The 23,926-nt window shown below is 51.0% G+C and overlaps 1 protein-coding gene across 1 annotated transcript in view; it reads left to right on the forward strand.

The window, feature by feature from the left end:
- MGAT4B (alpha-1,3-mannosyl-glycoprotein 4-beta-N-acetylglucosaminyltransferase B) overlaps positions 1 to 23,491 on the forward strand; it is a 34,642-nt gene extending 11,151 nt beyond the window's left edge. Inside the window, exons 2-15 of the mRNA XM_065734763.1 lie at positions 11,464 to 11,643; positions 12,328 to 12,468; positions 13,404 to 13,537; positions 15,083 to 15,129; positions 16,991 to 17,104; positions 17,457 to 17,532; positions 18,063 to 18,177; positions 18,918 to 19,048; positions 21,281 to 21,388; positions 21,677 to 21,870; positions 22,247 to 22,325; positions 22,722 to 22,809; positions 22,974 to 23,086; positions 23,176 to 23,491. Of these exons, the coding sequence (XP_065590835.1) occupies positions 11,464 to 11,643; positions 12,328 to 12,468; positions 13,404 to 13,537; positions 15,083 to 15,129; positions 16,991 to 17,104; positions 17,457 to 17,532; positions 18,063 to 18,177; positions 18,918 to 19,048; positions 21,281 to 21,388; positions 21,677 to 21,870; positions 22,247 to 22,325; positions 22,722 to 22,809; positions 22,974 to 23,086; positions 23,176 to 23,199 (1,544 nt within the window). The 3' untranslated portion in view covers positions 23,200 to 23,491. The remainder of the gene's footprint in view (positions 1 to 11,463; positions 11,644 to 12,327; positions 12,469 to 13,403; positions 13,538 to 15,082; positions 15,130 to 16,990; positions 17,105 to 17,456; positions 17,533 to 18,062; positions 18,178 to 18,917; positions 19,049 to 21,280; positions 21,389 to 21,676; positions 21,871 to 22,246; positions 22,326 to 22,721; positions 22,810 to 22,973; positions 23,087 to 23,175) is intronic.
- The last annotated feature ends 435 nt before the right edge of the window (positions 23,492 to 23,926 follow it).

A 23,926-nucleotide genomic window follows, 5' to 3' on the forward strand; every position in this document is an offset into this window, starting at 1 on the left:
TGCTCCATTAGCTCATGCAGGACTCCCAGTTTTTATGTGCATGTGCTTTTCCACTTGTGTAGGCCTGCCAGGGACTCATCTCAGTTGAAATCCGTTCCTGTAACACCGTGAATGCACACATTTGTTGAAGCTCTTAATGCAGTTAATGGAGGTATGAGTCTGGGACGCCCAGTGAGGATCTTTCCATCTTTCTGCTTCCCATTTGGCAGCACAGAACTTGATACAACATCTCACCCCAGGCACTGAATGCATGCAGTAAAGAAAAATAAACTTTAAGGGACAACGAGAGTGCTGTAAACATGGCTTGAATTTTGATTTACGTTGCCGAAGTGCAGCACGAACTGTATGGCTCATGTACCATATGGGAGCATCTCTGTATGGGAGTGCTGCAGAGCTGAATGTCAGTCCTTTTTATTGCTGGTGAAGCCAAATGAAGTCCCCCCAGGGCCTCGTGGCAGAGGGTTCCAGCAGCTCCCCAGCGTGCACGTCCAGAGCATGGTGTGTGTGCTCAGGTTCACTCCTGATGAACCCATCCAGTCCTATTGGAAACCAAAGGAGCCTGGCCATCCTGGCACACCGTAGTGACAGTGCTTGGGAACTTCAGCTTTTCTCTCTTGTCATTCCTGATTTCTTCCCAGGGATAGTTGTGGTGCTTTTCTGTTTCAGAACTTTGCCCATATTATTACATCGCTGAAGATCCGCTGCTCTGGGTTATCCCACAATGGGATTATGACCTTAAATGGAAAGCAGCAACAGCCAACGGGTGGGAAAAACATTATTGTGGGAAAAGGCAGTTGCTAGATGTGTTCCATGTTGTGAGGCTGCTCGGTCAGGAAATGCTTGTGAGTGTGCAGAGGAAATGCTTGTGTTGCCTGAATGCTTGTTGCATTCTTTTTTAATTGCTTGTTAAATAGGAGAGCATACCTCTATCAAATACGCCCTTCTGTAAGGGGACAGGAGGCTTAAAAAAGCATTGAGGGAGAGAGGGAGGACGGTGTGGCTTTATGAACCCTTTAATTTATTTATTGCCTCCTGTTCATCCCTTCAAAAGAAAAAAAAAAGAATAAAAGATGTCTATTGTCAAGTTCAGAGCAGTCCAGGAGCAGGCAAATTCAGTAGTGCTGGAGATGTGACTGTGAAACTGCTCTGAAGTTCCCAGCCTTGCTGCATGGAAGCAGGAAGCTCAGCTGGGCTGGGTTGGTCCCATGCTAATGGATCTCTTTGGTGTCTGTAACAAAAAATGCAGCCTGAGTGTGGGTTGCACAGCGTGCCTGGGGTGTTCCCACTGAAATACATCTGGGAGCAGCTGCTGCGCAGCTCTTTTTGGGGGAAATTCATTGCTATCCAGGTAATTTGTGCTGACAGTTCATCAGTCACTTAAACATGGTCATTTTGTGTCATTTGAGGCCTGGGGAGGATGAAGAGCTCTGTATTGCCAGCCATGCACCCAGCACAGGCTCAGGGATCAGTCAGCACACACTGGAGAGCTGCCTGTCCTCGCGGCGATGCCCATTGCTCTCAGTGGAGAAGTTACAGGCATCAGCAGCAGAATGAATGTCCCTTCGTGTGCAGCGATGCACTTGTATAGCTTCATTCCTCAGCCTTCTGTCTGATGTTAAAGAATATATTTGTCTTTGCAGGTGTGTGAGGCTGTCGCAGCACCCTGGTGCCCTGCTGGCTGCTGTGTGCCACCCCCGAACATGACAGGAGAAGGCAGGTCCAGGGAATGAGCTGCAGGCTCTCTCTTGCTCCCTGTGGAAAACCAAGGCACTCCTTTAGGGACAGTGATTTATGAGGCTGCCAGAATGGCACTGCTCTGAGCAGGCTTTGGACGTGGCCATCCATCCGTAGCTGTGTACATCCTCGTGCTGTTACAGTTCCTACATTTTGCTTTTCCAAGGTTCTCTGGCTAAGGAATGAAATCCTTTGGGAGGCTGTCCTGCCTCAGTTGTTCCCGGTGGCCACAGGTTGCTCCTCACCCTGCAGGGATTGAGCTCACCTGCCTGCTGCCCTGGTGCTGGTCCTGCAGCTCCGCCAGCACGACCTCCACTGCCCAGTCTCAAGGTTTGAGAAAATCAGATTGTTTTTTTCACAGCGGCACACTGCAGTCAGCAATGCCGGGTGACAAAGCCTATCTGGGAAGCTGGGCATGAGGGGGAGTCGTGAACCTGGGGTGAGTTCCTGATGGATGCCTCCAGAGGATGGAGCATCTGTTAAACATTTCTGTATGCTCAGCTGACAGCTGGCAGCACCAGAAACGGAGCTGAGGGACCATTGCTGCAGCAGCATCGGGATGTACCTGGGGTCCCTAAAGGATACAAGTGCAGAATTGCCTTCCAGGCATCTTAGCAACACTGAACCTCTTTGGGAAGAGGAAATGGGCTTGAACTGAGCTTCCAGTGCTCATGTTTGCCAACTGCAGCCATAGGGTGCAATGATTTTGTTGTGGAAAATTACCCCCCTGGACTCGGGCACAGTTTCTTGCAAGGGGATGGGGCTTTCCTCCTTGAGATGGGGCATCCTTGCACCAGCTAAACATATCAAACTGAGTCTTTCTGCAGCACAGCTTCCCTCTGGGTGTAAAGTCTGGAAAGCTGAGCCACAGCAGCCCACACAGCAATTAGTTACCAGTTAAGGTAACCGTGTGTGAAATGCTGAAAAAACAGATGCATTTAAATAGAGGTGTTGTAAAGAAATGAGATACCTAAACTGCATCTCTGCTCACAGAGACCACGAGGTGGCTGCTTACAAAAGCCGGGGCTGAACAGCACTGTAGGGATAGTTGTGATACTGTGGTCTTGCAGTCTGGGGCTTCAGGAAGCATACCTGTCTTGGCGTGGTTGTAAGGGAGAACTGAATTTCTGCAGGTCGCAGCTCTGGGAGTTGGTTACCAAAGGCGTTTTGCACTCTGTTCTGGCTGCTGTGGCTTTGTGGGGTGGGTCCCAGAATTGCTGGATAACCCCTCCTCGTGTTCTCTTGGCTGCTGAATGTGGAGAGGGAGCAGCAGGTCTTCCTCTTCCCTTAGTGGTATGTTGTTCTTCCCAGGAATTATCCTCGCTTATGAGATGAAACAAGAGCCCTCAGATAGCATCGATGCTTACAGCTGTGCTAAGCATGCTATTTAATGGCAGTGCCTTGTTTTGCCTCTAGAGAGAGGAAAATGCACCCCATTATGTGCTCATGTTATGAGCCTGCACCCCGGGGGATAAATATTTCATATATTGGTGCTGAATAATTTTTAAGAGGCTCTCTATGAGTTTTATTTGAAGCATTCCACAAATTATTGAAGGGCGCTGAAACAAAATACACTGCAGATCAGCATTGCGTGATCAGGATGGGAGGCTTTAAAATCCGCTCCTGCCCACAGGCACAGTGCTGTGTGCAGGCTGGTACAGGAAGGAAACTGATCCGTTTGCACGTCCATAGGTGGACAAGAGGTTCAACGTACGTGGGCAGAGAGCAGAGCAAAGGGAGCTCTCTCAGTATCCTTTCACTCTAATACGGTTGCACGCATTGCAAATGAGTTACTCTTCTGGAAAAAAGCAGTAAAACCTGACTTGCATTGAAGTTCACTGCTCTTAGCACAAATGGAGCCAGGGACTGCAGCCAGAACTTCTGTGATTTCCTTGATATCTCTGCGACTTAGTACATCCCTTTAACTTTTCCGTATGTGCTCTCTGATTTATAACGCAGCAGTACTTTATTTTGCTGTTGTAAAATTCTTTCATACGCTCGGCTGTGCCAGAAGCTTCATATGTTATTGATTAAACAAACTCCCCGTGCTCCAGGATCTCGGCTGTTCTGAGGCTGCGGTGCACAGCCATGGCTGTGATGCTCCTTCTTAGCAGGAGCTGGGGAAACGTCCCTGTGCTTCCTGCTGCTTATCACCACATTAGCCTTCAGTCTGCAGAGAGGAGCTGCTTTTTCCACCCTCTTCGGACGTGTCTCTCGGGCCCATCAGCTGCACACAGTTGTTTCAAGGGAATGATGATGTTGGGTTGTAGTGATGTTGGGAGGAGGATTAACAAGAATTTCATCTCGACTCCTTCACAGGCAATTAGCGACAGCTGCTGCTAGAGAAAGGGCACGATGATTAACACAGTGACCTTTGCAAAGATCAGCTTGCCTTCTCGGAGGCATTCCTGTCGGATGGACTTGCATGGGAAGCGGAGCCATTAGCACTGCGGCACCGAGCGGGCTGCGTGGGTTTGGGGAGAGGTCTGTGTTTCATTAATAACACAATTAGGTTGTATTAAATCGGGGTTTCCTGTTAGACTGCGAGGCTTTGCTTTGCTCTGCTTCGTGTTTTTTCTGTTTCCTTATGGCATCAGGGATTGGCCTCAGGAGCAGCTATGGGAACGCAGCCCTGCGTGCTTGCACATCGACTCTTTGGGGCTGTCTCGTGGGATTGCACTCCGTGGCTTTGGCACTGCAGTGAGATCAGGGCAGGAGGGGCAGAAGTGCAGCCCGGAGGTTGCATGCAGCGGGAGCAAAGCAGGTATCTCCTGCATGCAGTATTTGCCATCCTCCACATGCTGGGGCTTCTGCTGTATGTGAGGTGGCTGTGTGGGTTTCTGCAAGTGGACTCCTATGCATGGGAGCAGCATCCTTTGTGCTGCCATTGGGCACGTCCCAGGGCATCCTCTGTGCTGGCTGTGCCATGCAGAGGGAAGGGCATTCTGAGAACCCTTTGGATTGCCTTCCGTGCCCAAGTGTGATGTGTCCTCTTAAAAATCCTGCGGAGCCGCAATTATTTGGAGGTTTAATGACCCATGATTTCTGTAATGCCTCATTTTGTTCACTTTCAGCATGTTTTTATTCCCCAGTCAAATAGAGTATTAAAAAAAACGAGAACAAAGCCCTTGCTTTCCATTTGAGAGAAAATGCTTCGAAAGCTGTATTTGTGCTACACAGGTAAATAATTAGATTGCTAATGAATTAGCTTCACTTTGAAGAAGAAAACTGCAGTGTTCCTAATTAAGTTGTGGTATAGGAGGAGAGGTGCAGCAGTTTGGAGCCATCTCCCCATGCTGTGGGATGATGAAGGGCACTGCCAGGTCTGGCACTTTGTTTGAATTCCCCCTCTTTGGTGTTTTTCCATGGCAGTGAGTTTGGAGATACAATATACTTTTTTTATTTTTCCACAAAACATTTCCTTTTTATCAATTCGAAATTAACAGTATTTGAATCGAATGACTGCTTTTTCCTGTAGTTTGAGACACAGAGAATGAAAGTCTGTGTGATATATTTTCATTATATCACTCTATTTTATATGCTTTTCATCATGAGCCCTATTATTATGACAATTGCAAGATGAATAATCTCATATATTTTTTCTTTCCTTGCAGAGCAGGGTTTTTTTTTTCAGTCCTTTGATCATTTTCATCACCACCGTCTAAAGCCCCTTTTAAGTCTGTAATAATACTCTTTTTCCAAGGAGGGTAAAGGCTATTCTGGGATTAGGCAGCATCATTTTAATAATGTTATAATCTTTGCGCTGTTATTCCCCATCCTGTTCTCTGAGCAGACCAGCATCTTCCTTGCCTCCTCCATCCCTTCTCTCCCTGGGTTGCTGCTACCTGCAGAGCAGCACCAAGATGCTCCCAAGCTCTGGTCTCCCTCTCAGTTAATACCATTAATTAAGAACTGCATGAAAAATACCACGATTCCGTTCTCCTCCCTGATTAATTTGCATCTGTCAGCTTTGGTGTTAATTTTCCATTTTGTTGCCTTTTCTCCCCGTTATTTGGTTGGCTTGGGGCTTTGAGGAACTTATCTCTCTGTCATCTCTGTATTTCCCTACTCTGCAAATTCATCTCTTTCTCCAGATCCGTACTAAATCTACAAGACAGAAGATTTAATACCAGACCTTATGGCCTCCTCTTGAACCTTCTGCTGTGATGAAAATTCACTACCTAAACACTGTGTTCTTTCTCTTCTGATCAGTAGCACTATTTGCCTCTTCCCTTCTCTTCCTCAGCTGTTTTGCAGCGAAACAAATTGCCAGCTGATGCATCCGTCTCATTAAATCCCTTGGACAAGTTGATAAAATCCCGGACCAACCAAGGGGCTGCTTTCTTCTGCAGAAACTGTTGCTGGCTTATTCCTGCCAGAGATTTCCTTGCTTTGCCTCATGACAAAACCCAGGGGACCTGTGCTGTTTGTGCAGTTCTTTGTCTCTTTCAGTGTGGCTCACCCACAGGGCTGTGCAGCAGGGACAGAAGGGCTCTGCAGGTGCCTGAGAGCGGTCTGATGGCTGCTGGTGCCCACAGGTGATGGGTGCATCCCTGTGTGGTTCGTTAGTGCTGAACTTCTGCATCCCTCCAGGGGTGTGCATCTCTTTGGTAGCAGGATTTCAGGGTTCACCATCCGGATCGTGGGTCACTGTTCCTGTAGCAGAGAACCTGCCCATCCCTGAAGTCTTAGTGCTTAGGACTTTGAAAGCAAAAAAAAAACTTAGTTGTGGAAGGAGCTGTTTGTTTTCAGAGCAGGATCCGAAATGTGAGCAGTTCTTCCTCCTCTGCACCTGCAACTGTTTTCCCAATAATAATAACGAGCTTTCTAGTGGTACTAATGACTTTCTATGGTGCATTGTGTCTTCGCATTAACCACAAATTCCAATTGTGCTAATGTAAAATGGATGAAGAAAGTTGAAGTGCATTTTTATAAGCGGTTGCTGGAAATGCCCACTGTGACTCAGTGCCCCGGTGATTCGGTGCACAGCGGTGCTGCAGGTGTCAGATTTGCTGAATGATGCGCTTGTGTTTGCAATGTGAGGATGCTGGGATGCTCGTTCTTCTTTCCAGGATGGAGCCAGGAGTATTTGGGATGCTGAACTCTCTCTTTCCCTCCCCACTGCCCAAGTCAGTATTTTTGCCGTCCTTCTCTGTGGGCTATCACAGCTGTCACCTGCAGCTCCACACAGCCCAGCAGTCGCTTCCCTGTGGCTTTTGAGGTCACTTCGGGGTTCTGTTGATGGTTTCTTCCTTCCACAGCCAAATGGCAAAATTTAGCTTTCCAGTGTATGAAATGTTTATTGTGGAATTATTGCTGGTCCCCGTGTGCTGCCGCAGCCTCGCCCGCATCCCAGGAGCTGAAGCAAACTCAGTGATACAGCACAGCATCTCCTTGTATCCACGTTAACAGTCCGGTGGCGTTCCCTCAGCAAATACCTCATGAACATTGCGATTCATTCGGGGCAATCTAGAGTGTAATGCATGGAGCGGTGCCAGCATTATATAAATCATTAAACATCAAAACATCAAATCTCCTTCCATCATCATCGAGGGCTGAGGGCACTCCGCCGAGGCCGGCTGCTCGCTGTGCCTGATGGTTTTTACATGGAAAGGTTGGCTTTCTGCTCTTTCTCTCTCTGTGTTGTGAGCCCAGGACTGTGCTTTCTTTTGGCTGTTCCATGCCTGGAAACTCTGACGTGTATGTTGATCGCAGCACTTGCAGCAGAAGGGTCAAAATGAGCCGTTGTGCTCTCGAAGCCAAGATTTCACAGAGATAAACAGATTAGAGGCTGGGAGTTGTTTCTAGTTTTCAAACAAAGTCTCTCAAAGGTCTTCCTAGTGAGAGGCGAATCCAGCTCGCAAAGATTTCAGAGGCTAGCACGGCATTCAGGATTACAGAACTCCTGACTGTATCTGTGTGCACATGAATGAGTGACCCGGAGAGTTTGCAAAGTGGCGGCTTTACGGCATTGGCCTCATTTTGTGCCCATCTGCTGCTTCAGGCCCAGATTAGGCTTTTTGCTTTGATTGTGAAACTGAAAGTGGATAAGCAGGGTGGACAATCAGCCCCCACCTCTGCAGGTGGGGCTGCTTTGTCTCCTCATCACGTCAGCATGGACAGAGCCCCAAAGCAGAGAATTCCTCTGTGGCAGCGGGAGCCATCTTGGATGGAAAGAGGTGGGCGCCATCTTGGATGGACAGTAGCCTTTGGGAAGGCAACAGCATATCAGCTGGGGGCCCTGCATCAAAACCAAACCTCTGGGAGTGCTGCCCTAGATCAAAACCAAACCTTAGAGAGAAAATTGAGCCCAGGGTGCAGCCATTGGCAAGGCACTGCCAGCGGCTGCGCAGAGGGCTGTGTGCTGCCATGCATGCAGCCAGTTGGTGAATGGCCTGGCAGCCTGTGCCTGAAAACTGCTTTTGGAGGATCACTGCGTGCAAATGCTGAGTGTGGTGCAGTGTGAAAAGTGTTGTTTGTGGGGCACTGGGTTGGCACAGTGTCAAGCAAGCACTGGTAAGCACTGGAAGTCCTGCTTTGAAAGAGCTGGGTCTGCCAGGTCTGTCCTGCAACAGGGCAAGAGGTGATGCCTTTGAGTTGCTCCAGAGGAGGTTCAGGTTGGATATTAGGAAAAAAATTATTCGCCAAAGGAGTAGTAATGCATTGTAACATGCTGCTCAGGGAGGTGGTGGAGTCACCATTCCTGGAGATGTTCAACAATCGTGGAGATGTGGCACTGAAGGATGTGGTTGGCGGGCAGTGTTGGTGGTAGGTGGACAATTGGGGTAGATGATCTTAGAGGTCTTTCCAGCCTTACTGATTTGATGATTCTAAGTGCAAAATGGTGTTACTGGGAATCTGTGCAAGCTGTGTGCCCACTGCAGGCTTTGTCTCAAGCTGTCGCTGTAACTGGTCACAATCGATCAGCTTTTAAATTTCATGAAATTTTAATTAAAGAATGGAAAGCCTGCTAACACATCATAGGACAAGAGCACTGGAAACAAATACAATTTCACTTCCAACCATTAGCCAGAAAAGCAGCAAATGGTTGACTGCACATCACCATCGCAGCCTAATGAAAAGTACAGCTCTTGGCATCAGTGGGCAGGTCATTAGTGCCTGAATAATCAGTGACATTTCCCTTCGCAGTCTGACACAAACGATGTGCAGCACTCTGGAAAAAGCCATTAAGCACAAAGCCCCATGCTCTGCTCCAGGTAGTGCAGAGTAGCCCGGCATCGAGTGAGGAGGGGAAGCAAGGTTTGTTCCTTGTATTAAAAGATCCGAGCATGAAAACCCCTAACCTGGACAATGTGGGAGCTTAGAGGTGTGTTCTTACAAAGGAGAGCTACTGTCAGGTTAAGGTCTCCCTTGTTGTGGAGTGAATTTGAATTCCTTTGGCAGACCCTCGTGCTATGGGTTACTCTGTTGTTTCTGCAAACCCTTAAATGTTTTGTCTCTGGGAGCAGTACCGTGCAGGAAAAAGGAAGGACTGGTGCTGTTTGTGCCTTGCACGTTGCCCCTGTCAGTCCAAGCAGCGACCAGATGGGAGTGCCTTCCTCTCCTCCCTCTCCATCGCCCATCCGCTTTGCTGTAATGTAGAGAGCCCTGGAGGTCAGAGGCAACAGAGCCTTGTATGGGTGTGCTGCCTGAGGACAGGCAGTGAGTCTGTAAGGGTTGTCTGTGGGGAAGAGACCCCATGGGGGAAGCTTCCTGTAGGCAAAACATTGAAGAGAAGTTGACTTGGAAGTGTTGTTGTCTTGGAAACCCTGTGCTTTGGAGCTGGGCATATTTGATCTTCAAAACACCCTTTTTTACTTGCTTGTGGACCCCAAAGTAGAAATCCTCAGTGCACTTGGTGTAGCTGTTTTCATTTATGTTTAGCCCCAGCTTGGAAGCTCCAGCGTAGTGCTTTTGGTTGTGTTAGCTGTTCTGGCTGTGTTATGGTGTAGTTCTGTAAAATCTAACCTTACTAACAACATAGGAATGACTGGATGTGAAAGCATATGTGTACTGAGCACACAAGTCACATTAATAATGGGGTAAAAAATGGCCTAGAAAAGTACATTAATAGCTAACCAACTCCACTGACAGCTGTTGTATAGTTAGTTATGGATGGAGGCACTCAGTAGTTCTATTGTTTAAAAAGGGCATGCTGGTAAGATGCTGTTTTGAAATAAAAAGCTTTATTACCCTATGAGAAGTTACTCATTTATATATATTACTTTTATTATGGTTCCTTAAGTGCGTATCCAAACACTTGCATTGATATAAGCATCCCAGCCACCACTGCCATGTGATAGGCTTTGTTCTGCCTCATTTAGGAGCAGTAAGATGACTGTAATTGGTTTTGTCCTTAGGATCCCTTTGGGACTCTGCCTTGAGGCAGCCTTGGCAAGCACCAGCATGGGGCTGGGCAGTGGGTTTCTTGTGTCGGGCTGTGCTCCTCCTATAGTTCCCCTTGTCCAGAGAAGCTGCAGAACTCTGGTTGCTCACCTGCCAGCGTCACCGTGGCTCATGCACACCATGGGAGGGATGCCAGAGCTCGAGGCTGGCTGCGGGTGGCACGAAGATGGGGAGGGCTGAAAGAAACCCCGTGAGTACGGGAGCAGCTATCTGTTCTCTCCGTGCTGAGGGCAAGACTTTGTGGTATGCCTGTGCCTGCCATTCCCACCATGACAAGCATCCTATACACAGCCGCTATGTCCTAGCAACATAAAATCCACTCGATGGAGCCTTGGCAGCTCCCTCTCCCTGGAGATGCTGTGTGCCATCTGGAGGGGTCCCCTGTGGGGCCGCTGCCTTTGCCCCAGTTATTCATGCCAGGCCATCTGTAGCAGCCGTGTTCCCGGCACAGCTGGGTGTGCAGTGCTGGTTTCCTCCCTGTGAGCCCAAGATTTGGCGTCTGCTCACCCTGCTGATAGATGGTCCTTTGGAGCAGTTCTTGTGAGGGAATTTTGGGGTCTTTCCTGGGGTGCCATCTGCTGTAGTATCAGGGCTGGCAATCGAAGGTTCCTGGTCGTGTCCTCTCTTGGAGAGCAGCTTGCACCTCGTGCCCAAGGCCTCCGCTCTTAAACTCATATTTTTCTACAATAAGGGAACCCAAGCTAGGAGCAGGGAGACTGGAAATATCTGTGTTTCGTGGTTTTGTTGCTGTTCTACCCAGTCACCAACACCTGTGCTTCCAGTTCTTTTTCACTCGATTCTGGGTCCTTGCTGCTCACTCCTGTGGTTGCCAGCTGGCACACCCCAACTTCTGACACTGCAGAGATGCATGATACTGTTCTTAAAACTAATGCAAGCAGCTGAGAGTAGAGCAAAGAAGGACTAACATGCATCGTATTTTTGCTGTGTGCTTTGGTCATTGTTCTCTATGGCCCAGAGCCCAAGTTAAAGAGAGAAAGGGAGGCAGCTTTTACATTGTGGTTCTGCAGCTGGAGGTTCCCACGGGCTGTCAGAGCTCTCATGCCTGACATGGTAGCACAAAGCAGATGTCATAAAACACTGTTTCATGAATCAGAAACACATTTCTGGTGCATGGATCAACCATGGTTTGTATATCAACCAGCTCTCTCCACCATATCTTCTCAGTGTGTGATAGACCACAGCTCCATAAATCCAAGTTTCAGGATTACGGACGTAGGGAAAGGATGACTGCTGTTGCATTTGTACCTTGAAACCCTCCAGAGGTTTTCCAGAGGAAACACAGTGCTCTCTTTGTCCCCACAGGTGACGTTGTGGACATCTACCAGCGGGAGTTCCTGGCTCTCCGGGACCGACTGCACGCGGCTGAGCAGGAGAGCCTGAAGCGCTCCAAGGAGCTGAACCTGGTCCTGGAGGAGATCAAGAGAGCTGTCTCGGAGAAGCAGGCCCTGCGGGACATCAACCGCACCTGGAGCAGCCTATCTGGTGAATAGCAGGAGCAGAGCACATGGTTTGGAGGTTGCTAGTGAGGAGGTAGAGGTGTGTGTGCAGGTAGGATGGTGCTCTTCTCCCTCCTGGCACCAGCAAACGGTGGAGTTCAGCAGTGTTTGTTGGTTTTTATAGTTATTTAATGCAACAGACCTGGGGACTCTTCAACTCCTGTTTAACTGCAGGTACATATGCATCATTGAACATTGTGATTGCCTCTGCCAGTGATATTTGCCAACTTGCTTGCTTCTAAGTTCTTTTTCTTGCAAGTCACACGTGCCATTTCCTATGGCTGTACTGAATGCATATGGAAAGTGGGTATCTGGAGACAGGGAAGAGGAAGGAGTTAGACTGGCCGAGCACCCCCTGCCAATTTTTTTGTTCATTTTTTTTTTAAGTTGCTCAGTTGAAGAAAATTGGATCTCTCCGGAAGGATCCGATTTGGCCTTCATTTGATCTTCATTCTCCCCCTTCCTTCCCAAATATTTTGGGAGTTCTTCAAGGCCCTCCTGGCTCCTGCTGAACTTTAATTGGGTTTGTGGTAGCATGTTAAAGGTTGGCCTCATTTTTTATAACCCAGCAGTAGTCTCGGGTGGCCAGGCTGCTCTGAAAAGGCTTTTTGCCTTGCAGTCTCTTCCTACATTCCGTTCCCTGCATATTGATTCCCTTTTCCTTTTTAAGACGAAACCAAGTTAAAACTGTGGAATATCACCAACAAGAATGTGCTGCACCTTCCCACCATCTTCCATCATTTGCCACATTTGCTGTCAAAGGAGAACAGTCTGCAGCCAGCCGTGCATGTGGGACAGGGGCGCACTGGAGGTAAATGGGAATTAGTGCTGCTTTAGTGCTCTTCCTCTCACCTGGTGCCTGTCCCTGCCCTTTCCTCCGGGCCTGGCTGCGCTGTGGAGATGAGCAGGACTGGAGGAATGGCTGCTTGTATCATGTGAGCTTCCTTGGTGCTGCAGCACATGGGGTGGGTAAGCCACAGAGCATCTGCGTGCCAGGGTGTCATGGGGATGTCCGTGCTCATGAAGTGTTCTCAGTGCTTCTCTCAGATGGTTTTTGCTGCTTTCCATCTCCAGAGCGCTCTAGACTTTGCCTACAAGGTGGTCAGATGAAAGCACAGTTTGTGGAGGCTCTAAACTGTGTTAAGACGCAAATCCCATCCAGAGCAGGACTTGGGTTCTTAAACATTTCCTCCCCTGCTCCCAAATCCCAACCCAAAGCCAAGCAGCTGAGTGAGTTAAGTACCTCTTAAACCAAGGTGCTTCCAGCCATGGGAGGGCTTTGGAGAACAAGGGTATTCTTGAAGTTGCCATTCATGTACCAGAAAGGAACATGGGCAGAGGGGGGTGGGGGTATTCCCTAAGTCTTTGTGGGAGAAAAAAGAGAGTCTCTAATTCCTTTCTACTTTTCATAAGACAGCACAAAGCCAAGTTTACTGGCTGATGGAACCTGCCCAGCCTTAGGGACAGCTAGGCTGCTTGTGGCTGTGTCCACCTTGGTGCCCCAAATCTCCAAAGCTGAGGCTCAGCACAGTCTGTGTCCTCAGCTCACCATCCCCACAGTTGCCTGCAGAGTCCAGGCAGCATGAAGACAGCAGTCCCAGCCAGTGTGCAAGCACTGACTGCAGTGGGTGCCCTGCCACAGTCACGCTGGGCTGCTGCTGGCCCGGTGGGGTGGTCATGGGAATTGAGAGGAACATCTTGTCCCAGCGTAGCCCCTCTCTAAAATCTCTTCTTGGCCCTGGGCAGTGTCTGTCGTGATGGGAATCCCCAGCGTAAAGCGGGAGGTGCATTCGTACCTTACGGACACCCTCAGCTCCCTCATCTCTGAGCTCACACAGCAGGAGAAGGAGGACTCGGTCATCGTTGTCCTCATCGCTGAGGTAAGGTGGAGCTTGGCCTGTTGGTCCCACGTGGTGCTACACAGTACCACGGGCCTGGTCTGCTTCTGGCCAAAGCAGATGAACCCAGCCTTTTCCAGGATCATAAGATGCATCCTGCCCAAAATTAAGTGCTAGGAAGGCTGGGGTGTGAGCACACCATTGTCTCACGTCAGCAGCTGATGGTGTGATGTGTGATTTTATGGTTGTCTATACCATGCTTCCTCTGGAGGAGAGCTGGAGTGATTGTTCCCAAACTGAGCTGGAGCAGCCCCATGGCAGCATCTCAGGGGCTCTCAGCCCTCCCTGCAGCAGCTTTGTTTCTCAGACATTCTTTGAAAATGGCTCCAGACCCAAGAGCCCACTTACTTGCATCTGAGACTAATATGCTGCTCTGTACTCATGTCTGGAGCCCAGAATCAGTTGCTGAATCCAGGGGCTAAAAAGCCTTGATACGTTAATCCACAGGAGCTGCTTTTATCTTTGGGCTTAGATGGTTATTTTTCTCCCTGGCTTTCCCCTCGGGATTATTTTTGTGAGCCCCAAATGCATTTGTCTTAATTTTCAGAAATCCACTGAGGATGGTAAACCTCAGTGGCACGGGAGCAGCTCACAGATGAACGCCTGGTTTTGATGCCTCTTTCCCCACGGTTTGACATTTTGAGTAGCACTTGGCTTTTGGGCCCCCTGGCTGGTAATTCCAGAACAGAGATGGAGCACTTTTTGGGAATGGGACCTTTGTTCCCTCGAGAAAACCCTCCCATGTCCCCATTCCAGCACAGCCTTGCTGGTGACACATCCCCACATTGCTCCTGTCACCTCCTCCTGGCACTGAGGCATTGGTCCCGGTGCTGCATCCACACATCCACCCGCACCCCCATCCCGGTCCTGCAGAGCATGTGATCATCCAGAACAATGCAGGCACCAGGAAACACATTTCTGCTCCTGGGTCTCGTGCCCTTTGCTCCTGGTGGTGTTTTCTTGGTCAGATGTTTTTTGTCTCGTGCCTGTCCCTGCTTAGCACTTATCTCGCTCGCAGATAGAGCCCTGCAGTGCCGCTGACCTTTGCCTCCACCACTGCAGGTTGTGGGGCGAGCTCTGGGAACAAACTGTTGGTCTGGGGAGAAAAGTGTAAATTGAACTTGAAATGGAACTGCAAGCACGTCAGTGAGCCCGTGTTTTTCACAAGAGGGGTGGGGATCCTTCTGTGCCGAGAGTGTTGTTTGGATGAAAGCCGGCGTGTATGAAACAAGAAGCAGATAGCCCAGCAGTTAACACTTTGTGCAGAGGCACGGGGCAGGTGCTGGCATCAGTGGGAGGCACAGGGCTCAGGGTCTGCCCTGCTGGCTGTCATGGCTTGGGTTCACCTCAGAGGGCTTCACCAGAGCGGGGAAGAGCATTGGGTGCGAGGTGGGGCGATGTGTGGTGAAGGAGGATGACGTGGAGGAGCTGACAGCGTGCTCAGGGTGTATGCAAGGAGATTTCTGAAGCACGGGGCAGCACAGGCTGGGGCTGAGTGATCTAACGCTGCGTAACTTGTGTTTTCAGACGGACACGCAGTACACAGCTGGAGTGGCAGAAAATATCAAAAACTTGTAAGCACTTTGACTGCATGGGCCTGGGCTGTGCCTCGGGGCAGGGGTGGCTTCAAGGGGGAATACGTGCTGTTCTGTGCCCCTTTCATGCTGCTTTCTGCTCTGTTTGCTGTTCTTCAGTTCTGCACTGTCTTTGCTTTCTCTGCTTCCAGTTCTGCTTGTTCCAAAATGTATCCCATCTGTAGCTTCCAGTGGACTGCTTTGTGCTTGCAGTGTTCAACACGCATAGCCACGCCGTTCTGCTTTTGCTCTTTCTGTGCTCTGGCATTGCAAGAAGAGGGATTATTTAGATTTACAGTAATCCTGGCAATTGTTGCTGTACCTGGGGCGGCCCTCTGCCTGCTCTGTGAGTGCAGAGCAGTGCAGTGTGCACATCCACATGCTCGTGCCTACAAAATCCATGTTTGGTTTTCCTCCTGCTCCCTTTGATTTGTTTTCCCCATGTCCTAGGCGATGGTTACATTTTTCTCTCCCTAACTGCTATTTACGTCCTGGAGCCTTAGCACTATCAGGGCAGGAGCCGGCGGATCATTGCCAGCCAGAGCTCAGAGGTTGAGGAAAAGATGGTGAACAAGGAGGCTCTGCCTGTGGTCCGGCTCCTGCGCCTGCACGTTTCCAAAGGATGGCAGCAACCACAAGAAGGAGGCTCTGCAGGGCAGCGTATCCCCGAGCCAACGACGGGCTGGGATGAGCGCCCGGAGCCAGAGGGCTGTGTGCCGGGCCCTGGGAGCAGAGCTGAAACAGAGCCCTCCATCTTGCTGTGCAGGAGCTGGCAGCACTCCCTCCTCCTGCCTGCTGGCTGCAGGATGCACGCAGCGGGGATAATGGGCCGATTGTCTGCTGCATCCTGATGGGATTGCTGGCCGCTGCTGCAGCGAGCTCTGTGCCGATGGCCTGCAACTTTAATTGGCCTCATGATTTTATTTCTGTCCCCACCCCCGTTCACTTCTTTTTCTTCCAAATGGAATGGAGGTGGCGTGGGGACAGGGAGCACTGAGCTCGTGTTGCAGGAGGTGAAGGCGGTCGCTGCCTCGTTGCAGGTTTGATCAGCTCTGTTTCACTGCTGAAAATAGTTGGAAATCTTGGCAGTCCCAGGAGGGAATAGGGGAGGGAAAACTAAGTGAGAAGTTTTTGGCATTGTCGCTGCTCTGTTTCCCTCTGCCTCATCTCCCATCCTCCAGGCTCCGCACAAACAAAGGAAATCAACCTTGCACCAAATGTTCTCAAAAAGGGCGGTGTAAAAACAACTGGGTTTCCCACTTATCTCTGGCACTTTCAGCAATCTCTGGGTATTGCTTGCAGCACTTCTGTAGGTACATATTTTTCAGATGAGTGAGATTTTCTTGTTTGAGTTTGACTCTTTAAAGGCTTCTAAACCACATTACAGGAAAAAATACATGCCAGTGTTATCAGCATGAGGAAACGAGGTGGAACTCCTGCTGGCTGTCCTAACTGCAGCACAGCACGGCGCTTTAAGTAACATCAGAAATGCATAACATAATCTCTGCAAAACGACTCTTAATTACAGACACATTTGGAAAATCTCTGAACGCCAGTGGTGTCAGCAAGGCCTACCTTTGCTGTGCCAGTCTGCAGGGCCATTGAATCCTCAGAGCAGCTGGTGGGAGAGCACCTTCTCTCTGAAGCTGACCTGTGCGTTTTCTAAGTGCCATAAATATGGGACGGTGCCCTCTGGGTGCCAGTCCCCACCAGAGCCCTTTGATGAGGACAGGGATGCACTAGGGGAGGTCTCATCTTAGAGGCTGTGTTTTCTGTTTGATTCTGTGGCTTGAAGTGGTCTGTGAAGTGGTATGTCTGGCATGGAGGCATGCCTTTATTTACTGCCACCTTTCTCCCTCAGATTCCCAAAGGAAATCCACTCAGGTCTCCTGGAGGTGATTTCCCCCTCTCCACATTTCTACCCTGATTTCTCCCACCTGCGGGAATCCTTTGGAGACCCCAAGGAAAGAGTCAGGTAAGGATCAGCTGAACTTAGAAGCAAGCAAACCCTTAATTAATTGTGATATCTCCCCCTCCAACTCCAGCAGAGAGAAAGCTTTCCTGCAGGCCCACACAAGGCCCCAAAACTCACTTTATCCAGGAGCTGAAGGGGTGCGGTGTCGGGCTGTGAGCTGGTGCCAGCCTTGCAGGGTCTGCCTTGTGTGCCCTATTCCCATCAGCAGAGCGTGGTGCTGGCTTTAACCCAGGTTTGCTCATTCTGAAAGCCCTCCAGTTGTGCAGCAGCTCTCAGTGGATCACTCAAGGACCAAAAGGAGCAATAATGTGCTGGGCAGGATGGGCGCTGTCATTGCCTTTGTCTGTTGCAGGTGGAGAACCAAGCAGAACCTCGACTACTGCTTTTTAATGATGTATGCCCAGTCCAAAGGCATTTATTACGTGCAGGTAGGTTTGGTGCTGGGGATGGAGAGGAGATGGTAATCTGTCATTTTTCTTTGTGTTTCACTTCAGTGCATGGCTGGGCTGTGCCAACCCCAGAGACTGCTCACTCTATAGGGGAGCAAATGGCCCACGTTTGGCTGCAGGGGGCAAGTACTTCCAGAGCCTGCTTGCGCGTGGTGTCACAGCTTGATCGTGTAACCATCACCTCCTCCAGTGATGGCAAAGTGCCAGCCCTCCAGCTGATGGGAGTAGAGTTCTGCTGCGTGTGAAGCACGGCTTGGCAGCTGTGGCTGCTCAGTGTGGGTGGGGGTGGCCAGGTGGTTTTTAAGATGCTTCAGAATTGGAGGCATCTTTCCCAGTCAGTGCAGGAGCCCCTGCTTTATTTACCTGTGAGGATCTGCTTGGAGCATCTTCCAGTGTAAACTAAGTCCGTGCCAAAGCTTTCCTCCGCTCAACAGCATGATTGCTCTGCAGAGAGGCTCTTACTGGAACCTGCATGTGTCATTGGCACTGAATGTCCCTTCCTGTTGCAGCTGGAGGACGATATTGTGGCCAAACCAAACTATCTCAGCACAATGAAGAACTTTGCCTTGCAGCAGCCCTCCGAGGAGTGGATGATCCTGGAGTTCTCTCAGCTGGGGTTTATTGGTAAAGTCTCACCCCTGTCCCAACAAGCACAAACACCTGCAGGGTCCTGTAAGCAGGTCAGCTCTTGTCCAACAACACGTCTCCATGAGATGGTCAAAACCTTGGACTCTGTTCCTCCTTATTTTTTGCAACGACCCCTGTGTTTGCATAGGGAAAAGGGTTCCTCCAAGTCCCAGCTGACATTGGCTTTTAATAAAAACAAACCTGGTTGGAGGCCCACCAGACAGCCTGATGGCTTGGACACAACCAGTAGCTTTTAGGCTGGATTGGCTCTGGTGTTGCCTAACAGTGTACAAAAGGAAGTTTACATCAGCACAGAACTATTTTGGGAACAGCAGTACATGGCTGCAGTAGCAGCTAGATCTGTTATTCTGGATACTGGTATGACTGGCTTAAAGCTTCCAGTTTCCAGGGCAGGAAACGATCTGTCGTGCAGCTGGCTGAGTGTTTTTCAACCTTCTTTCTGTCTGCTGAATGGAAGAGTTTTAGACCTTTTGGTACTGCTGTGACCTGTAAGACACTAATGCTTTCTAATTCTGCTGTGAATATTAAATCCAGAGCTGTATTAGTGGTGCCAACAGCACTGGTACATATAACAGAGCTGCATGTTATTCCATTTACATGCAGAAAGGGACACATCTGATCTCCACAGCTCAGTCTCACAAGTTTTTTCTTCCCAGCTCTCATTCTAGACAATGTCCTGCAATAGCTGCTCTCTTTCCCCTTTCTTTGTGTTGTAGGAAAAATGTTCAAGTCTCTGGATCTGAGCTTGATCGTGGAGTTCATCCTGATGTTCTATAAGGACAAACCCATTGACTGGCTGCTGGATCACATCCTTTGGGTGAAAGTCTGCAACCCTGAGAAGGATGCGGTACGTACAGAACCTGCACTGAAGAGAAAGTTCCTTCTGTGAGCAGGAAGAAACATGGTTGGTCTGCACCTGCACCTGCAGAGGCTTCAGAGGGTCATTTCTGCAGGCTCTGGCTCTAGCTGACTTTGCACCGAGCCTTGCTGCTCCTGTGGGTTTCCTTATGGACAGTGCAGGATGGGGGAGTTCAGCCCTTCCTGCATCTGCCAGAAAAAGCATTCTTTCTGCATCTGTCTGAGCAGCAGCAGGCCGTGCCTGCAGCACAGCAGCTGTCCCCACACCACACCCCAGAATACCCCTCAGCTGGTGCTCACGTAGCATCCCCACCAGGAGCCTGCATGGGCTGCCCTCAGCTGCCCCTCCCTGCCTCACAGAGTCAGCAGCAGAAACCCCTGCTTCCACGGGCTGTGTTTTTAAGTCGTAGCAACAGCAGCAGCGGACTAAACTGAGTGGGATGGGCAGAGAAGGAGTGGGAGTGAGCACGAGTGAGATGAGCTCACCGCCATCTCCCCACTCTCCTTCCTGAGCATACTGTATTTACTCATGCTCTGCTTGCATTCTCCTGACAGACAGTGAGCAGCTGAGTCCCGGTGGCCCAGAATAGCTGCATGCTCAGAGCCAGCAGCCTGGGAGGGACCTGGTGGCCGCAAAGGACCTGATGGCACGTGCCAGTGCAAGCAGTCACACTGGGGCTAATACTCCATTTCTGCCTGAGGGTCAGGGCTGGGTGGCAGAGCATCTCTGCTGGGCCCCCATGAGCTCTCAGCCACGGGCAGGGTTTGGGCTGCGGGGATGGAGTGGGGAATGGTGCTGCTCTCTGTGCCCCCCTCCCCATGCCTTCTCCCTTCAGCCTTCAGCCCGAGATTTGGTTCAGCACAGATCCCCCCACGCAGCCCCGTCAGCTCTGCTCAGCTCCTGCCTGGTGGAGCCTTTGCGAGGGCTTCCCAGGGGAACCTACAAACCTCTTCAGTGTGTTTCCTTTTTAAAAATTAACCCACTTTCCGTGTGGATTTCTGGCTTCTTTTCCCTACTGTTTGCATGATTAACTCTGCACCGCTCCTTTTCAGACACGACTCCCACTTGTAAACCCTGCTGAGCAGAACCAAATCGGTAGCAGTGAGGATTTGTCTTTTTGACTGAAAGTTTGTTTGACCTGAGCTTTTGCTGGGTGCTTTGTCTGCTCTGGATGTAGCCTGCTTTTTCAACTAATTTTAGGTTTACCTGGGGCAGAGCTGTGTGAAAGGATGGCCTTGTTACCACCAGCTGAGCCCAGTCCTGGCTTCGCTGGGTCGGTGTTGCTGTCAGCAAATTCTGCTTTAACAGAAGTAGTAAAAGGGAGAAGGAGAAACCAGGAGAAGTCAGAGCCCCCTCCTCTCCCCTTCCCACTTCTCTGCCCACCCAGAGATGAGAACTGACGGTTGCTCTGCGGGGCTGCGTTTGTTGTCACTGGCAATGAGCGGGGCTGCTTTTAATTTTCTAATGTAATGTGAGCTGATTAAGGGATTATCTGCTGGCAGCTCACAGGGTCGTACCTTGGATTTCATGGCTCGGGGACGGTGGCAGTGCTTGATGTCATCCCCCCTTTACACTGTGCCCAGTGGTGCCAGGCAGGTGAGACAGAGAATTGGAAAAAAAAAACACAGAAAGCCCAGGCCCACTGCTGCTGTGCCCCTCGTCATGGCTCTGCTCTGTGCTCTCAGGGCTTTTATCCTTTCTCCCGTAGTCCCTTCCCATCATCTCTCTCCCCATGGAGGGCATTGGCTGCAGCAGAGCTGCATGTCCAGCTTCATTTAGGTGGTGGGATGGGCATGAGGCAGCCAGCAGCTTTGGCAGCACCCACCAGAATCCATCAGCAGACTGAAAACTGCCCAGTGATGAGAGGCTGTGACTGCTGCCCGTGAGCTTAGGCTCTAAATATCCCAGAACTTACTGTCACTTCAGAAGTAAGAGATCCTGAGCTGAGTCATAGGGAAAGGGCTTTCCAGATAAGCCAAGGACAAAAGAAACTGAATTCTCTGCCTTCCCTACCTCACAGCACTCAGAGATTTGCTCATCTTTATCCAGGATGAGCGTAGCAATGAGAAACGTAACCATGAGCCGTGAGCCCTGGCTGCTCACCAGACCTGGGTGGTGGTGTCCAGTGGTGGTGGTGTCCAGTCGTGCCCTCAGGGGTTCCTCTGTTGGTGCTGGAAGCTGGCACGTGGGGCAGTGACGTGGGGGATCTTCCTGTTTCAGAAACACTGTGACCGGCAGAAGGCGAACCTCAGGATCCGCTTCAAGCCCTCACTCTTCCAGCATGTGGGAACCCACTCCTCTTTGGCTGGGAAGATCCAGAAGCTGAAGGTGAGTACTGAGTGGTCTCTGACACCCCTCTGCTGCTGCAGATGAATTCAATGGCCTGAGGCCTTTGATAAGCTGCCCCTCACCTGACAGAGAGCTGGTGTGAGGAGTTCTGTGGCGTTTGGAAGCTGTGTTCAAGCTGCTGGCTGAGACGCAGGGAGCAGCAGTGCTCCATTCTCCAGTGTGCAAATCAAGAGCTTTTAATTCACACTGCCTTGCTGGAAACCCCGTTCCTCGAGGCTGAGAGCAGCTCGTGACCCTTTTCTGCCTTCTTGCTTTGCCTCCATCAAGGACAAGGACTTTGGCAAGCATGCCCTGCGGAAGGAGCACGTCAACCCTCCTGCAGAGGTGAGCACCAGCCTGAAAACCTACCAGCACTTCACCCTGGAGAAGGCTTACCTGCGAGAGGACTTCTTCTGGGCCTTCACACCCACTGCTGGAGACTTCATCAGATTCAGATTCTTCAAACCACTCCGCATTGAAAGGCCAGTGCCCAGGGGCTGCACGGGTGGGGATACCGGGTGGGCACAGAGCACGAGGAGATGATACTTCTCTCGTGTTCTCATGGCTCTCAGAATTCTTTGCCCATCCCCATTATAGCTCCTGGGGAGGAGGGAGCAGTGCTCTGCCAGGGGGAATGTGATTTGACCCTTCTGGGTGGGTCCGTGTGTGCAGGGACCCTTTGCTTTCCTGCACTTAGGAACAACCCATAGTTTGCCCATCTAGCACAGATATCCTTACCAACCAGCTGCTTTCTGGGAAGGCACCTCTCGGGTTGAGAAGTTGGAAGGCTCACTTGGGTAGAAGTCATCACGTCTCAGTGCTCAATGTGGTTTTCTGTGCTTCTGGTCTCTGTCACAGGTTCTTCTTCCGCAGCGGGAACATCGAGCACCCAGAAGACAAACTCTTCAATACCACTGTGGAGGTTTTGCCGTTTGATGTAAGTGTTTTAGGAAAGCTGAGACGCAGGTGGAGTGGGAAGATTAAGAGGACGGGGAAAGGGAAACCACTGAAAGCTGTCAGGAGTAACCCTGAGTGCCTCTGGGAGGTGCTGGCAGCATGAGCAAGGGGTCACCCCTGGTGTGGGATCACCCTGGGAGCTGGGACGGGGCCACCTACAGAGGATGCCCAAATGGATGGGGCAGCTGCAAAGGAAGGGCCAGGGCAGGATGTGCTGCTCCCTGTGCTGGGCAGGGGAACGAGGTGCCACAGAGTGCTGAGATCTGCAAATGCCCAGGGGTGCTGTGGGGGTGGCTCTGGGGTTGCTGCTATTCGTGGGGCTTCGGGGTGACTCTCACTGACAGTCCTGAGCTGAGAGCTCCTCTCCGTCCTGCAGAGCCTGCAGTCAGACAAGGAAACCTTGCAGGAGGGAAGGGGTACAGCTGTCAGATACCACAGGACGGCCGACGGCTACATCCAGATAGGTACGGGAGGAGACCCTGCATCCGTCCCCTGTGCTCATCTTCACACGGCTCAGAGCCATTCTTTGTTTGGAAAAAAGGCACCGAGTGCTGCCTGGGCCCCGTGTGCACGGTCCCCTCGCTGCCCCTGCTCTGCCAGCCCCTCCTCACCTGTGCTCTCCCACCAGGCTCCTTCTCCAAGGGCGTTGCAGAGGGTGAGGTGGACCCGTCCTTCGGGCCGCTGGAAGCCATCCGCCTGTCCATCCAGACGGACTCCCCGGTGTGGATCATCCTGAGCGAGGTGCGCCCCAACCTTACGTTGTCCGGCGTCCCGCGGTGCTCCACAACTGCACTGACACGTGGCTGCTTTCTTCCCTCCTCTCCTTCCAGATTTTTATCAAAAAAGCAGAGTGAAGCAGGCACGGATGAAGGATGGACACATGTACGCCCGGGTCCTTCTCACTCCCCCCACTCTTCCTCGTCCCTGAGCCGGCCGAGACGCGGGGACCGCGATGCCAGCGGGGCGGCGCCTCAGGAGGAGCGACACTGACCTGCGGGCGCCGGACGGCCCTCAGCACTTTGGCCTCGAGGCCAGCACTGGTGCTGCGGGGCTGGGACAGACCTTCCTCTGGAAGAAGAGCTAAAGCAAAAGCCGAGCTGCCCTGCAGAGGGGCGGCTCTGCTCCCCTAGGCAAGACCCAGGCGCTCCGTGGGCAGCGGGCGGGGCCCTGCGGTGTCAGGATGAGCTTTAGCAATCACGGGGACTAAAAGCACCTTCAGCCCGGGAAAGGGAATGGTGGCTGTGTTTGGTTCGGGCAGTTTCACCCCGCCCATGCTTTGCGGGCTGATGTGCGGGTGCGGGATGGCTGGGATGGGAACAGCCAGGGATCAACGTATGCGTCGCTGTGGGACAGGCACTGAGCCTGACCACGGCTGTGGATCCCGTGAGGGCGAGGACTGATCCTCCCGTGGTGGAGGAGGGACAAATCCAAATTGGGGTTGGAGCTCTGAGTATGGCAGGGAAAAAGAAAGAAACGCCACACTGTGCCTGCCAGCATTGAACGCAGCCCCGTAACTCATGGTGAAGTCTCCAGTGTCTTCATGCCTTGAGATGGAGTGCAGGAAACAGCTTTTGAAATAAC

This window comes from Cyrtonyx montezumae, unplaced genomic scaffold (genome assembly GCF_038088225.1).
Source record: "Cyrtonyx montezumae isolate F1298 unplaced genomic scaffold, pur_monq_1.0 scaffold_18, whole genome shotgun sequence".
In the NCBI taxonomy this organism is placed as follows: domain Eukaryota; kingdom Metazoa; phylum Chordata; class Aves; order Galliformes; family Odontophoridae; genus Cyrtonyx; species Cyrtonyx montezumae.